At 43.3% G+C, this 15,946-nt stretch overlaps 2 protein-coding genes across 2 annotated transcripts in view; both read right to left on the bottom strand.

The window, feature by feature from the left end:
• Positions 1-344: 344 nt before the first annotated feature.
• Positions 345-7,897, bottom strand: LOC121845310 (ATP-sensitive inward rectifier potassium channel 8-like). Its single transcript, XM_042316409.1, has 3 exons — positions 7,205-7,897; positions 5,231-5,437; positions 345-1,603 (listed from the first exon to the last, which is right to left on the bottom strand). The coding sequence occupies exons 1-3, from the start codon at positions 7,552-7,554 to the stop codon at positions 895-897; spliced, it is 1,266 nt and encodes a 421-aa protein (XP_042172343.1). The 5' UTR covers positions 7,555-7,897; the 3' UTR covers positions 345-894.
• A 3,922-nt stretch (positions 7,898-11,819) lies between these two features.
• LOC112240008 (ATP-binding cassette sub-family C member 9-like) overlaps positions 11,820-15,946 on the bottom strand; it is a 68,494-nt gene continuing 64,367 nt past the window's right edge. The window contains 1 exon segment of the mRNA XM_042316408.1: positions 11,820-13,096. Within this exon segment, the coding sequence (XP_042172342.1) occupies positions 12,959-13,096 (138 nt within the window). The 3' untranslated portion in view covers positions 11,820-12,958.

Below are 15,946 nucleotides of genomic sequence, written 5' to 3'. Positions count from 1 at the left end.
GCCGACCGCTCGATTGGTAATGCGATGACGCAACCAAAAAAAACTACACGTATCTTTTTTTTTATAACCTGTGATCCAAATTATTCTTTGATTAATTAACTTGATTGTCACTTTTTTTTATATTTCATCAAGAGACCAATTGCTTGTGAACAGAATAAATGTATACAGATTTCCCACACTTTGATTTCTAAGTGCTATTGAATCATCACAGAGAAAATACACATTTGTCCAATAATTTAGATGCAATTTGAGGGGAAAATGTTCCAAACGAACCCAAAACAATCCGTTTTATAGGGGATCTATTTACTGTGACAGTTTCCAGAAACAGTACAATGTTCATACAGTACTGGAGTAAATGCTTTATTAAAGGTTCTGATAAGAATGAGGAACCCGGTTGGTGTGTAACACGTTGCAGCTGATATAAAAACATCATTTTCTTCTACTATTAGAAAGGAGTTGGCCATTATCATCTGTAATAATATGTTCTTTGGTCACGGTAACATTAAAGAGCAAATTAAATCATCACATGGATTCAGTGATGAGTACAGAATTCAGTACAAAGCAATATAAAGAGTTATTACATGTTTAAAGGCATTTACATCATAAAGTACAACTTGTGGATGCCTATTACAGCTTAGAACCAGACAAAGGCAAAGGCACTTGGAAAGAACCAGACTGAAAATGAGACACTAATCTGTAACTAAAACCGGTTAAATCCATCCTCACAAGAATAGTAATAACAGGGCATTGTGTGTGTCAGGTATAGCATTGACTACTGTATATGTGGCAGAGTGTGGGGAACAGGACCAGAGTCAGCTCTAACTGAGCCAGAGGATAAACATGGGAGGTCCCACCCAGGAAGAGCAGGACAGCCAATGGGAGCCAGGCCTCGTGTCATGTGACGGCCATGTTCTGGCCCACCGCCTCAGGGGTGAGGAACTGCACTTTGGGCACAGTGAGGGCCGAGTTGTTCCTCCGCATGGTGCCGGAGCTCCCGCCGCCATTCCTCATGGAGTTGTTCCGCCTCATTGAGTTCCTCTTCCTCAGTGAGTTCTGGTGGCTCAGCTCGCTCTTCTGCAGCGTCTGGATGAGTATGGAGGGCTTCTCGTCCAGCTCGCGGGCCGAACACCTCGGCGTCGCCACCTTGACCGTGTTCCCAAACTTGGAGTAGTCCACCGAGTACACCCCGTCCTCCTCGGTCACGATGGGCACGAAACGGTGACCCCACTGGATCTCCTCGGTGACGTAGGAGGTCCGGGCCTGGGTGGTGATGCCCGTGGTCTCCACCACGCCCTCCAAGATCACAATCACCTCCAGGTCGCTGCACTGCAGCTCCATGGCCGACAGGTCGTACAGCGGACTGTCCTTATTGATGGTATGGCAGATAATGAGTGGCGCCAAGAGGAAGATAGAGTTACTCGCCGCGGCGCTCTCCGTTTGCACGTCGATCTGGTGGATAGGGATGACCTCGCCTTCGGGGGTGGTGGTCTTGCGTACCACCTGGAGGCGGACGGCAGCGCCAATGATCATGGACTTGCGGAGGTCGCCCACACGGGTCATGAAGCAGAGGCGATTGTTGCGCACGGCGATGACGGCGTTGCGGCTGAAAATAAGATATGACAAGAAAAGATAACTTTATTGTCCATTTTCTTTACCGATCACATTTTCTTTACAGATTTGTCAGCCAGAGTGTACCCCTGGATCAGATTTGTCAGCCAGAATGTACCCCCTGGATCAGATTTGTCAGCCAGAGTGTACCCCCTGGATCAGATTTGTCAGCCAGAGTGTACCCCCTGGATCAGATTTGTCAGCCAGAATGTACCCCTGGATCAGATTTGTCAGCCAGAGTGTACCCCTGGATCAGATTTGTCAGCCAGAGTGTACCCCTGGATCAGATTTGTCAGCCAGAGTGTACCCCCTGGATCAGATTTGTCAGCCAGAGTGTACCCCCTGGATCAGATTTATCAGCCAGAGTGTACCCCCAGATTTATCAGCCAGGATCAGATTTGTCAGCCAGAATGTACCCCCTGGATCAGATTTGTCAGCCAGAGTGTACCCCCTGGATCAGATTTGTCAGCCAGAGTGTACCCCCTGGATCAGATTTGTCAGCCAGAGTCTACCCCCTGGATCAGATTTGTCAGCCAGAGTGTACCCCCTGGATCAGATTTGTCAGCCAGAGTGTACCCCTGGATCAGATTTATCAGCCAGAGTGTACCCCTGGATCAGATTTGTCAGCCAGAGTGTACCCCCTGGATCAGATTTGTCAGCCAGAGTGTACCCCTGGATATGATTTGTCAGCCAGAGTGTACCCCCTGGATCCGATTTGTCAGCCAGAGTGTACCCCTGGATCAGATTTGTCAGCCAGAGTGTACCCCTGGATCAGATTTGTCAGCCAGAGTGTACCCCCTGGGTCAGATTTGTCAGCCAGAGTGTACCCCCTGGATCAGATTTGTCAGCCAGAGTGTACCCCCTGGATCAGATTTGTCAGCCAGAGTGTACCCCCTGGATCAGATTTGTCAGCCAGAGTGTTCCCCCTGGATCAGATTTGTCAGCCAGAGTGTACCCCCTGGATCAGATTTGAGGGCTTGCTCAAGGGCACAACAGCAGGAGATGGCATGTGTACAAAACCCTCAAACTTTGACACTTCAAAACCCGCTCTCTGAATCTGGGGCATAGAGACACAAACTTTACAACTATTTTTCAGTATCTAGGATAATGATATGGATATACTAGGTCTGCATGATATGGATATACTAGGTCTGCATGATATGGATATACTAGGGCTGTGTTATATGGATATACTAGGGCTGTATGATATGGATATACTAGGTCTGTGTGATATGGATATACTAGGTCTGCATGATATGGATATACTAGGGCTGTGTTATATGGATATACTAGGGCTGTGTTATATGGATATACTAGGGCTGTATGATATGGATATACTAGGTCTGTGTTATATGGATATACTAGGGCTGTGTGATATGGATATACTAGGTCTGTGTTATATGGATATACTAGGGCTGTGTTATATGGATATACTAGGGCTGTGTGATATGGATATACTAGGGCTGTGTTATATGGATATACTAGGTCTGTATGATATGGATATACTAGGGCTGTGTGATATGGATATACTAGGTCTGTATGATATGGATATACTAGGTCTGTGTGATATGGATATACTAGGGCTGTGTTTTATGGATATACTATGTGTGATACTATACTAGGTCTGCATGATATGGATATACTAGGGCTGTGTTATATGGATATACTAGGTCTGTGTTATATGGATATACTAGGTCTGCATGATATGGATATACTAGGGCTGTGTGTATGATATGGATATACTAGGGCTGTGTGATATGGATATACTAGGGCTGTGTTATATGGATATACTAGGTCTGGGCATGATATGGATATACTAGGGCTGTGTTATATGGATATACTAGGTCTGTGTTATATGGATATACTAGGGCTGTGTTATATGGATATACTAGGTCTGTGTTATATGGATATACTAGGTCTGTGTTATATGGATATACTAGGTGTTTTATGGATATACTAGTGTGATATGGATATACTAGGGCTGTGTGATATGGATATACTAGGGCTGTGTTATATGGATATACTAGGTCTGTGTTATATGGATATACTAGGGCTGTGTTATATGGATATACTAGGGCTGTGTTTATGGATATACTAGGGCTGTGTTATATGGATATACTAGGGCTGTGTGATATGGATATACTAGGGCTGTGTGATATGGATATACTAGGGCTGTGTTATATGGATATACTAGGTCTGTATGATATGGATATACTAGGTCTGTATGATATGGATATACTAGGGCTGTGTGATATGGATATACTAGGGCTGTGTTTTATGGATATACTAGGGCTGTGTGATATGGATATACTAGGTCTGTATGATATGGATATACTAGGGCTGTGTGATATGGATATACTAGGTCTGTGTTATATGGATATACTAGGTCTGTATGATATGGATATACTAGGTCTGTATGATATGGATATACTAGGTCTGTATGATATGGATATACTAGGGCTGTGTGATATGGATATACTAGGGCTGTGTTATATGGATATACTAGGTCTGTGTGATATGGATATACTAGGTCTGTATGATATGGATATACTAGGTCTGTGTGATATGGATATACTAGGTCTGTATGATATGGATATACTAGGTCTGTGTGATATGGATATACTAGGGCTGTGTTATATGGATATACTAGGTCTGTATGATATGGATATACTAGGGCTGTGTTATATGGATATACTAGGTCTGTGTTATATGGATATACTAGGGCTGTGTTATATGGATATACTAGGGCTGTGTTATATGGATATACTAGGGCTGTGTTATATGGATATACTAGGGCTGTGTTATATGGATATATGTTATGGATATACTAGGGCTGTGTTATATGGATATACTAGGGCTGTGTTATATGGATATACTAGGTCTGTGTGATATGGATATACTAGGTCTGTATGATATGGATATACTAGGTCTGTGTGATATGGATATACTAGGGCTGTGTGATATGGATATACTAGGTCTGTGTTATATTGATATACTAGGGCTGTGTTATATGGATATACTAGGTCTGCATGATATGGATATACTAGGTCTGTGTGATATGGATATACTAGGTCTGTATGATATGAGCAAATAATCTAACAATCTAACCTAGCATGCAACCTTATAGAGAATCAAACAGCGTGGAGGAGGAACTGGGCTGCGTGATTGACAAGGGGTGGGGCTAAGTGTCTGTGGGAAACAGCCACAAGAGGAAAAGGAGAGTACAAACAAAGTCAACTATAAAAACAGACTTTACACAGGGTTTAGTGGCATCTCATATATTGCATGAAATATGGATCTCTTGTGATATGGATATTGTGATTTCGATGTGAAGTTGATTCATTGTGCAGCCATACTATGCACTAGATTTTTCCAGTTGGGACTTCGGATTCGAAGCGGCAACCCTTCGGATGCTGGCCCACTCTCTTTATCCTCTACCTCTCCAGGGTGAAGTTTTCCCTAGGTACAGATCTAGGATCAGCTTCTGCTCCCCCAATCCAAACCTTTACCATTAGTGGGGTAAATGCTAAACTGACCCAAGATCAGCATCTAGGGGCACCTTCACCCTACACTGTTGACCCCACCTCTCCAACCTAATCTAACCTGTAGGCTACCATCCTACCTGAAGATGAGCGTCTCGGCGCGGCGGTGCGACTGGGCTGTCTTCATGAAGATGCACCCCAGCATAATGGCGTTGATGATGAGGCCAGCGATGTTCTGGAAGATGAGGACGGCGATGGCCGTGGGGCACTGTTCTGTGATCATACGGTGGCCAAAGCCGATGGTCACCTGGACCTCGATGGAGAACAGGAAGGCTGAGGTGAATGACCTGTAGAGCAGAGAGAGAGGGTCAAAGGTCAGGGGTCAGAGGAAATGAGAGTTAAAGAGGAGGGAGACGTTGGACGTAAATATTGGTCACGGGTCAGATGTTTGTTGTAGACATCTGATCCTACATTTGTAATAGAGGTGTAGAAACCTGATCCTACATCTGTGGGGAGGGTAGAGGCCTGACCCTACATCTGTGGGGAGGGTAGAGACCTGATCCTACATCTGTGGGGAGGGTAGAGACCTGATCCTACAGGTAATAGTGGTGTAGTGGTGTAGGATAGTGGGGAGGGTAGAGACCTGATCCTATATCTGTGAGGAGGGTAGAGGCCTGATCCTACATCTGTAATAGCGATATAGAGACCTGATTCTACATCTGTAATAGTGGTGTAGAGACCTGATCCTACATCTGTAATAGTGGTGTAGAGGCCTGATCCTACATCTGTAATAGTGGTGTAGAGACCTGATCCTACAGCTGTAATAGCGATGTAGAGACCTGATCCTACATCTGTGGGGAGGTTAGAGACCTGATCCTACATCTGTGGTGAGGATAGAGACCTGATCTTACATCTGTAATAGCAGTTTAGAGACCTGATCCTACATCTGTGATGAGGATAGAGACCTGATCTTACATCTGTGGTGAGGGTAGAGAGGTCACAGGGGTCAGAGGAGCAGGAAGCTACTGGACAGGCAGTGTGGTTTCCTATGGCTTCCTGTCCTCATCTGCGTCCCCTACAACCACTGATCTCAGAGGACTAAATAATGAGAGCAAAACGTTGGAGACGTTAAAGGGGCAATCAGCAGTTGAAACGATAACAAAGCCTGCTACACTCCCCTGTTTGGGTAAAAGCTGAGGGATGGGGCCTGAGAAACGGAACCACTCCCAAATTCATACACAGAGCTATGGATGCAAGGACTGACCATCCATGATATGAAAATTGTAGTTTTAACCGTGTCTCAGTGGCCTTGTGGTTAGAGTGTACACCCTGAGATTGGAAGGTTGGGAGCCCTATACCAAATACTGTAAAAATGGGACCTGATGCATCTCTGCTGAGAACTCAGCATTCGGGAGATTGGGGGTAAGGCCTTGTGATAGACTAGTGTCCTGTACTTGTACATCAAGCTGCCTCATGCTTCCTGCTCACACATGCCAATGCTCGTGCAAGGCTACATACTTTACTTCCACGTTTTGAGGATTTATAGTGTTTGTTTACACTGACTTTGTTTACAAACATTGGAATAAAACAAGCTTATATTTTGCTTTCAGCTGGGGTATGAGAGTTGAACTATAAATTATACTAATATTCTTCCAGAATCCATTGGTACATATGATTCATTTATGAATGCAGCAACTGCAGATTGGCCCTTTAAAGGGATACTTCAGGATTTTGGCAATGAAGCCCTTTATCTACTTCCCCAGAGTCAGATGAACTCCTGGATACTATTTGTATGTCTTGCATACAGTTTTGGCTTCATTGCCAAAATCCCAAAGTATCCCTTTAAGTTCCTTATAATTTGAAGGAAAATCATTTTTTCTATGGCAAGGAGCTCAATCATCATATAACTGTAACAGTGTTATCACAGAAAATAGCAGTTATTCTGAAACTGAGTTTCAGCAATTACTTCACTAAAAGTCCCCAATAAATCCATATAATTTATTTCCGCCCTTAAAATACACAAGTTTACACACAAAATACAGAAATAGATACAAGTTAAATCTCCAAACATCAACAGTTTAAAATATCTATAGAGTCTATACTATACTACTCACTTGACGTTGGTGACGCACTGCTCAATGCCAGACGTGCGGTTGGGTACAAGGTCTCCATGGGCAAAGGCCACGAGCCACCAGCACATGGCGAAGAGGAGCCAACTGCACAGAAAAGTCATGGTGAAGATGACCAGGGTGAAGCGCCATTTCAGGTCCACCAGAGTGGTGAAGACGTCTTGCAAGAATCTTCCCTGTTCTCGGATGTTCTTGTGCGCCAAGTTGCAGGATCCGCTCTTGGCGATGAAGCGGGCTTTGTTCACCCGGTCCCTGAACACTGGTTTGCGGTGGATCCTCGAAGCAAGTCCCGGTAGGGAGAACTCCTCCGGGATGATGCTTTTTCTCGCCAACATCCTTACTGCATTTGCAATAGAGGAAAAAAATCGGATGGTTTCAGTAAACCGAAGTGTTTTTTAGTGCGTAATTCTCCTGTCAGCTTGCGGAAAACATGATTCAAAGTTTGATAAATTCGTATTATTTTGCAAAGTTTTTCATCAATTTGATTTAAATGAACTTCTTTCACATTAAGGTTGGTAGCTCCAGCGCCACTTCCAAAAAGTTGTACTGACGGGTGAGAGTTTCCAGGCAGTCACAGACCCAGGGCGCATCCCAAATTCTCTTGACGTAGCTGCTCCGCTCTATGGGCGGGATGCAATGCACTGCTGGCTTTGTTCAACAAAGAGGAAACCCCAGTAATTACTTCTAAATTGTGTTTTTGTTTTATTGATTAAAAAGCCAAACAATATATGTGTACCCGTTGGACCGTATGTTTAGTTAATTAATCAATACCGGTATTTGAGGTAATGGTTAAACCATCCCATTACTGGGTCCAAATTAAAATATCATTGATGTTTTATTTTTAAACAAGGCAAGTGTGATAGAAAAATGACTCAACAGTAAGCAAATTATTGCTGTGTTATTACATTATTATAGGGATGATTATTAGGATAGGTCCACTTCCCATTGATGACCAAGAGATGGCGCCATTTAGTAAGCGAGGAGGTGTGGTGTGTTGTGTGTGAGAATGAGAGTGAGTGTGTGTGTGTGTGTGTGTGTGTGTGTGTGTGTGTGTGTGTGTGTGTGTGTGTGTGTGTGTGTGTGAGCGTTTTAAACCCAAAAAGCACTTTCAACTCAAAGCACATTTTTATTATCAGTTCAAGTGTAAAAAAGGTAGGCACACAGTGTAATGATCAACTATGTCTATATTTAAAACATCTGTTAATTATACACAATGTACATATGAGACAGACACAAGCCCACAATAAAATGGAAAAGACAACCTGTAGTCTTGGAATAAAATGGAAAATATTTCTGAATTCCCAAGATTGAAAATATAAATAGTAAAAGCAGAGAATATGATATAATCTCTGTGATATGGATCAAGGATATCTGCAGCCTTACAATAAAATGGAAAATGAATCCAGGTGAAAGCTATAATTGCTTATTTATGTCACTTGTTAAATAAACGTCAATCACTGTAGATGAAGGGAGGAGACCCGGTTAAATAAGGATTTTTAAGCCTTGAGACAATTGAGACATGGATTGTGTATGTGTGCCATTCAGAGGGTGAATGGGCAAGACAGAATATTTAAGTGCCTTTGAACGGGGTATGGTAGTAGGTGCCAGGCGCACCGGTTTGAGTTTGTCAAGAACTGCAACGCTGCTGTGTTTTTATATCTAGAAGCTAAAAGTTTTTTGGGGCTGTCCCCATAGAACAGGATTCCCCAACTGGCGGCCCGCAGGCCCGAATTTGGCCCGCGGGTGGTTTTATTTGCCCCCCCCCAAGCTTTCTGAGCACCCCCCCTACAAAACAAAACAGGAAATCAGCTCCAAGTTATTTAAATTTAAGAAATCTATTCCCTCTATTCCCAATTTAATAAATCTATTCCCTTCTATTCCCAATTTAAGAAATCTATTCCCATCTATTCCCAATTTAAGAAATCTATTCCCCTCTATTCCCAATTTAATAAATCTATTCCCCTCTATTCCCAATTTAATAAATCTATTCCCCTCTATTCCCAATTTAATAAATCTATTCCCCTCTATTCCCAATTTAATAAATCTATTCCCCTCTATTCCCAATTTAATAAATCTATTCCCCTCTATTCCCAATTTAATAAATCTATTCCCCTCTATTCCCAATTTAATAAATCTATTCCCCTCTATTCCCAATTTAATAAATCTATTCCCCTCTATTCCACATACTGTAATAGAGACACGTGATCGTATACAAATGTAAGGTTGAATATGATTATGTTTTAGTTAAACATTATATCTGTTTGGGCTTCTAGCAGGCAAACCCAAAAGGGTTCTCCTATGGGAACAGCCAAAGAACCCTTCTGGAACTGTGTTTTAGAAGTGTAGAACAGACAGCCATAGCCGTACACACCACAGCCTTGCCTTCAAATTCATCAGAGGGACAATAGCCTACTACCACTCATCTCCAATGTCATTCTCCTAGACTATACAGTTGAAGTCAGAGGTTTACATACACTTAGGTTGGAGTCATTCAAATTTGTTTTTCAACCACTCCACAAATTTCTTGTTAATTAACAAACTATAGTTTTGTGAAGTCGGTTAGGACATCTACTTCATGCATGACAAAAGTAATTTTCCCAACAATTGTTAACAGACAGATTGTTTCACTGTTTTACATTTCCAGTGGGTCAGAAGTTTACATACACTAAGTTGACTGTGCCTTTAAACAACATGGAACATTTCAGAAAATGATGTCATGGCTTTAGAAGCTTCTGAAAGGCTAATTGACATCATTTGAGTCAATTGGAGGTGTACCTGTGGATGTATTTCAAGGCCTACCTTCAAACTCAGTGCCTCTTTGCTTGACATCATGGGCAAATCAAAAGAAATCAGCCAAGGCCTCAGAAAAATAATTGTAGACCTACACAAGTCTGGTTCATCCTCAGGAGCAATTTACAAACACCTGAAGGTACCACGTTCATCTGTACAAACAATAGTATGCAAGTATAAACACCATGGGAACATACAGCCGTCATACCACTCAGGAAGGAGACGCATTCTGTCTTCTAGAGACGAGCATAGTTTGGTTCGAAAAGTGCAAATCAATCCCAGAACAACAGCAAAGGACCTTGTGAAGATGCTGGAGGAAACAGGTACAAATCTTTCTATATCCACAGCTAAACAAGTCCTATATCAACATAACCTGAAAGGCCGCTCATCAAGGAAGAAGCCACTGCTCCAAAACCGCCATAAAAAAGCCAGACAACGGTTTGCAACTGCACATGGGGACAAATATTGTACTTTTTGGAGAAATGTCCTCTGGTCTGATGAAACAAAAACAGAACTGTTTGGCCATAATGACCATCGTTATGTTTTGAGGAAAAAGGGGGAAGCCGAAGAACACCATCCCCACCGTGAAGAACGGGGGTGGCAGCATCATGTTGTGGTGGTGGCAGCATCATGTTGTGGTGGTGCTTTGCTGCAGAAGGGACTGGTCCACTTGACAAAATAGATGTCATCATGAGGAAAGAACATTATGTGGATATATTGAAGCAACATCTCAAGACATCAGTCAGGAAGTTAAAGCTTGGTCGCAAATGGGTCTTCCAAATGGACAATGACCCCAAGCATACTTCCAAAGTTGTGGCAAAATGGCTTAAGGAAAACAAAGTCAAGATATTGGACTGGCCATCACAAAGCCCTGACTTCAATCCCATAGAAAATTTGTGGGCAGACCTGAAAAAGCGTGTGCGAGCAAGGAGGCCTACAAACCTGACTCAGTTACACCAGCTCTGTCAGGAGGAATGGGCCAAAATTCACCCAACTTATTGTGGGAAGATTGTGGAAGGCTACCTGAAACGTTTGACCCAAGTTAAACTATTTAAAGGCAATGCTACCAAATACTAATTGAGTGTATGTAAACTTCTGACCCACTAGGAATGTGATGAAAGAAATTAAAGCTGAAATAAATAATTCTCTCTACTATTATTCTGACATTTGACATTCTTAAAATAAAGTGGTGATCCTAACTGACCTAAAACAGGGAATTTTTACTCGGATTAAATGTCAGGAATTGTGAAAAACTGAGTTTAAATGTATTTGGCTAAGATGTATGTAAACTTCCGACTTCAACTGTATATCAGTGCTCTATATCTATAGTCATTCTGCTCTCATGATGTCATCGTTCTAGAGAGGGGTGAGTGTTGTGTCTCCACGCTTTCTGACAGACTGACTGACTCCAAAGTGCTGCTTGCCCATAAAAAGACAACTCTGGTGAAGGATAGCAGCCACACTATAGGGGCCATGTGGTTGACCTTTGGCCTTTACATGGACCCCCAGCCACAGCAGAAGCTAAATTAAATATATTAAATATATTAAATTAAATATACTTAGCTGCTACTCACTTATAATGTATACAATGGAGAGTATGGAGGTTGAGGGAGATACGTAGCCTGGAATCCAAGCTAAACGAAACAATGGTTCAGTCTTGTTTAACCAGGCTAGAAGACGCCTACCCATTCATAGATTATAGAGAGGGAGTCTTGAGTTGAAAACACGAGTGGGAAAACAGACCACACGTGTGTAAGGAAAGTAGGGCAGGAATTCTGGGTCATGAGTTTGAGATTGAATAAGAATGAAGAATGATTTAAAAACGAATTTCTTGAGATGAGAAACCGCTTTACACTGACAAACAAAACAACACAGCAGTATATCAGTAAAAACAGACATTCTTCAAAGTGTAGCTTACAATAATCAGTTTGGCATTCAGGCTATAATACAATACAAAGAAGTCAATATAAAATGATCATTGTTCGATATGCAAAATAACTATAAATATTCAGGTACTACAGTAGGACAGTGGCACAGCTCCCCAGAAACCAGGTTTAATACTGAAAATAGAAACCACTTTCCTTACCAATTACACCAGCCAGCACCATGTATGGTAGAAACTAACGCTGGCCTGGCTTATGGCAGGTAGAAGAAAGTGGAATCTTCCCTTATCATTTAGGGCTGGATCTTAACTTAACACCAACAAGCGTAACTCCACGTTTTCACATACATCTTGACATGGATGTGTGGTTTACAGTACACAAGTTCTGTATGAGTTGAAGTTAGGCCTGCACATCTCACATTAAGATTCAGTCCTTTAGAGAACACCCATTGGGTGAAAGCTGTCCTTTTCCAAAGAGGAGTCAGTGACCACTAAATGTCCACAGTCCCATGGTTCAGTCAGCATCGCATCTAATCAGACAGACAAAGGGTCACCAGGCTAAAAATGCTCCAGCGATATACCCTACAGTGTTCGTACCAATGTAGTAATACTACACTATACCTGCTTATTGCTTACCTATGAATAATGGTGTAAAATATATGCATACATCATATAGTAATAAGTAACTAAATATATCATTTAAACATAAAACATTTAAGTAAAGCTTTGTAAAATTGTAATCATATTTAACGACCGATTGTGATCCTTACACGACCAAATTAATAGGTCACTCATTCAATCAATAACTCAATAACTAATACATTACCAATAATCAACACAAGAAGGCCATCAGTGGTGCTTTGGGAAGCAGTGTTTCCCCTACCATTACCAAGTGGAGGTGGTCAACCGGCCTGGCTCCATTTCCCTGTCTAAAACCTACAGTATGAGCTTCAGTCAATAATGGTAATAATATCTGGAACTCTGCGCCCCACCTAAGCATTGTGGGAAACACTGAGGAGGCTGATTCATTGATAGACTGATGGTGTGCTGGCTGACAGTGTGTGGGCCTACATGTCAGCCCTGACGAAGGAAGCGAACATGCCGTCCTCGTTCTCCAGAAGGGTCTCTGGTTTGTCCATCTCTAAGATGTTCCCTCGCTTCATCACGATCACCAGGTCAGCTTCCAGGATGGTGTGGACACGATGCTGCATGAAGAACACACACACAGACACACAGACGCACACAGACACACACAGACACACAGACGCACACAGACACACACAGACGCACACAGACACACACAGACACACACAGACACACAGACACACACAGACGCACACAGACGCACACAGACAGACGCACACAGACACACACAGACGCACACAGACACACACAGACACACAGACGCACAGACACACAGACACACACAGACGCACACAGACACACACAGACACACAGACGCACACAGACACACACAGACACACAGACGCACACAGACACACGCAGACAGACAGACGCACACAGACGCACACAGACGCACACAGACACACACAGACACACAGACACACAGACACACAGACACACACAGACGCACACAGACACACACAGACACACAGACGCACACAGACACACAGACACACACAGACACACACAGACGCACACAGACGCACGCAGACACACAGACGCACACAGACGCACACAGACGCACACAGACACACACAGACACACACAGACGCACACAGACGCACGCAGACAGACAGACACACAGACACACACAGACGCACACAGACACACAGACGCACAGACACACAGACAGACGCAGACAGACACACGACACAGACAGACACACGCACACAGACAGACACACACACAGACGCACACAGACAGACACAGACAGACACAGACACAGACAGGCACATGCACCCAGACAGACACACACACACACAGACGCACACAGACAGACACACACACACACACAGACACACACAGACACACACAGACACACACAGACACACACAGACGCACACAGACGCACGCAGACAGACAGACGCACACAGACACACACAGACGCACACAGACACACAGACGCACAGACGCACACAGACAGACGCAGACAGACACACGCACACAGACAGACACACGCACACAGACAGACACACACACACACACAGACGCACACAGACAGACACACACACACACACAGACGCACACAGACAGACACACGCACACAGACAGACACACGCACACAGACAGACACACACACACACACAGATGCACACAGACAGACACAGACAGACACAGACACACAGACAGACACATGCACCCAGACAGACACATGCACACAGACAGACACACACAGACGCACACAGACACACACACACAGACAGACACACAGACATTACATTACATTTGATTGAGTGTTTAGTTACACAAACAAAGAGGAAGGGATGTAATGCAGCTTTGATTTGTAATGTAGCCAGACAGACAGAGATAAACTGTGCTGAGAAACACATACCTGAATGTATTTTCATTTAGTCTTATCTCACAACCCCAAGAGTCATCCTCCAAGAGCCAACTGCTAAGATTAGATGTCGTACCCCTCCTTAACCCCCAGACAGATTAGATGTCGTACCCCTCCTTAACCCCCAGACAGATTAGATGTCGTACCCCTCCTTAACCCCCAGACAGATTAGATGTCGTACCCCTCCTTAACCCCCAGACAGATTAGATGTTGTACCCTCCTTAACCCCAGACAGATTAGATGTTGTAGCCCTCATCTCCCAGACAGATTAGATGTCGTACCCCTCCTTAACCCCCAGACAGATTAGATGTTGTACCCTCCTTAACCCCCAGACAGATTAGATGTCGTACCCCTCCTTAACCCCAGACAGATTAGATGTCCCCCTCCTTAACCCCCAGACAGATTAGATGTTGTAGCCCTCCTTTAACCCCCAGCCAGATTAGATGTAGTACCCCTCTCTTTAACCCCCAGACAGATGTGATGTAGTATCCCTCTCTTTAACCCCCAGACAGTTTAGATGTAGTATCCCTCTCTTTAACCCCCAGACAGATGTGATGTAGTATCCCTCTCTTTACCCCCAGACAGATTAGACGTAGTATCCCTCTCTTTACCCCAGACAGATTGGATATAGTATCCCTCTCTTTTACCCCCAGACAGATTAGATGTAGTATCCCTCTCTTTAACCCCCAGACAGATTACCCCAACCCCAGACAGATTAGATGTAGTATCCCTCTTTTTACCCCCAGACAGATTAGATGTAGTATCCCTCTTTACCCCCAGACAGATTAGATGTAGTATCCCTGTCTTTAACCCCAGACAGATTAGATGTAGTATCCCTCTTTTTACCCCCAGACAGATTAGATGTAGTATCCCTCTCTTTAACCCCCAGACAGATTAGATGTAGTATCCCTCTCTTTAACCCCCAGACAGATTAGATGTAGTATCCCTCTCTTTACCCCCAGACAGATTAGATGTAGTATCCCTCTCTTTACCCCCAGACAGATTAGATGTAGTATCCCTGTCTTTAACCCCCAGACAGATTAGATGTAGTATCCCTCTCTTTTACCCCCAGACAGATTACATGTAGTATCCCTCTCTTTAACCCCCAGACAGATTAGATGTAGTATCTCTTTAACCCCCAGACAGATTACATGTAGTATCTCTTTAACTCCCAGACAGATTACATGTAGAATCTCTTTTAACCCCAGACAGATTAGATGTAGTATCCCTCTTTTTACCCCCAGACAGATTACATGTAGAATCTCTTTAACCCCAGACAGATTACATGTAGAATCTCTTTAACCCCAGACAGATTACATGTAGTATCTCTTTAACTCCCAGACAGATTACATGTAGTATCCCTTCTTTAACCCACAGACAGATTACATGTAGTATCTCTTTAACCCCCAGACAGATTACATGTAGTATCTCTTTAACTCCCAGACAGATTACATGTAGAATCTCTTTAACCCCCAGACAGATTACATGTAGTATCTCTTTAACTCCCAGACAGATTACATGTAGAATCTCTTTA

Source organism: Oncorhynchus tshawytscha, unplaced genomic scaffold (assembly GCF_018296145.1).
Source record: "Oncorhynchus tshawytscha isolate Ot180627B unplaced genomic scaffold, Otsh_v2.0 Un_contig_3217_pilon_pilon, whole genome shotgun sequence".
In the NCBI taxonomy this organism is placed as follows: domain Eukaryota; kingdom Metazoa; phylum Chordata; class Actinopteri; order Salmoniformes; family Salmonidae; genus Oncorhynchus; species Oncorhynchus tshawytscha.
This window is presented reverse-complemented; position numbering and strand designations above follow the sequence as displayed.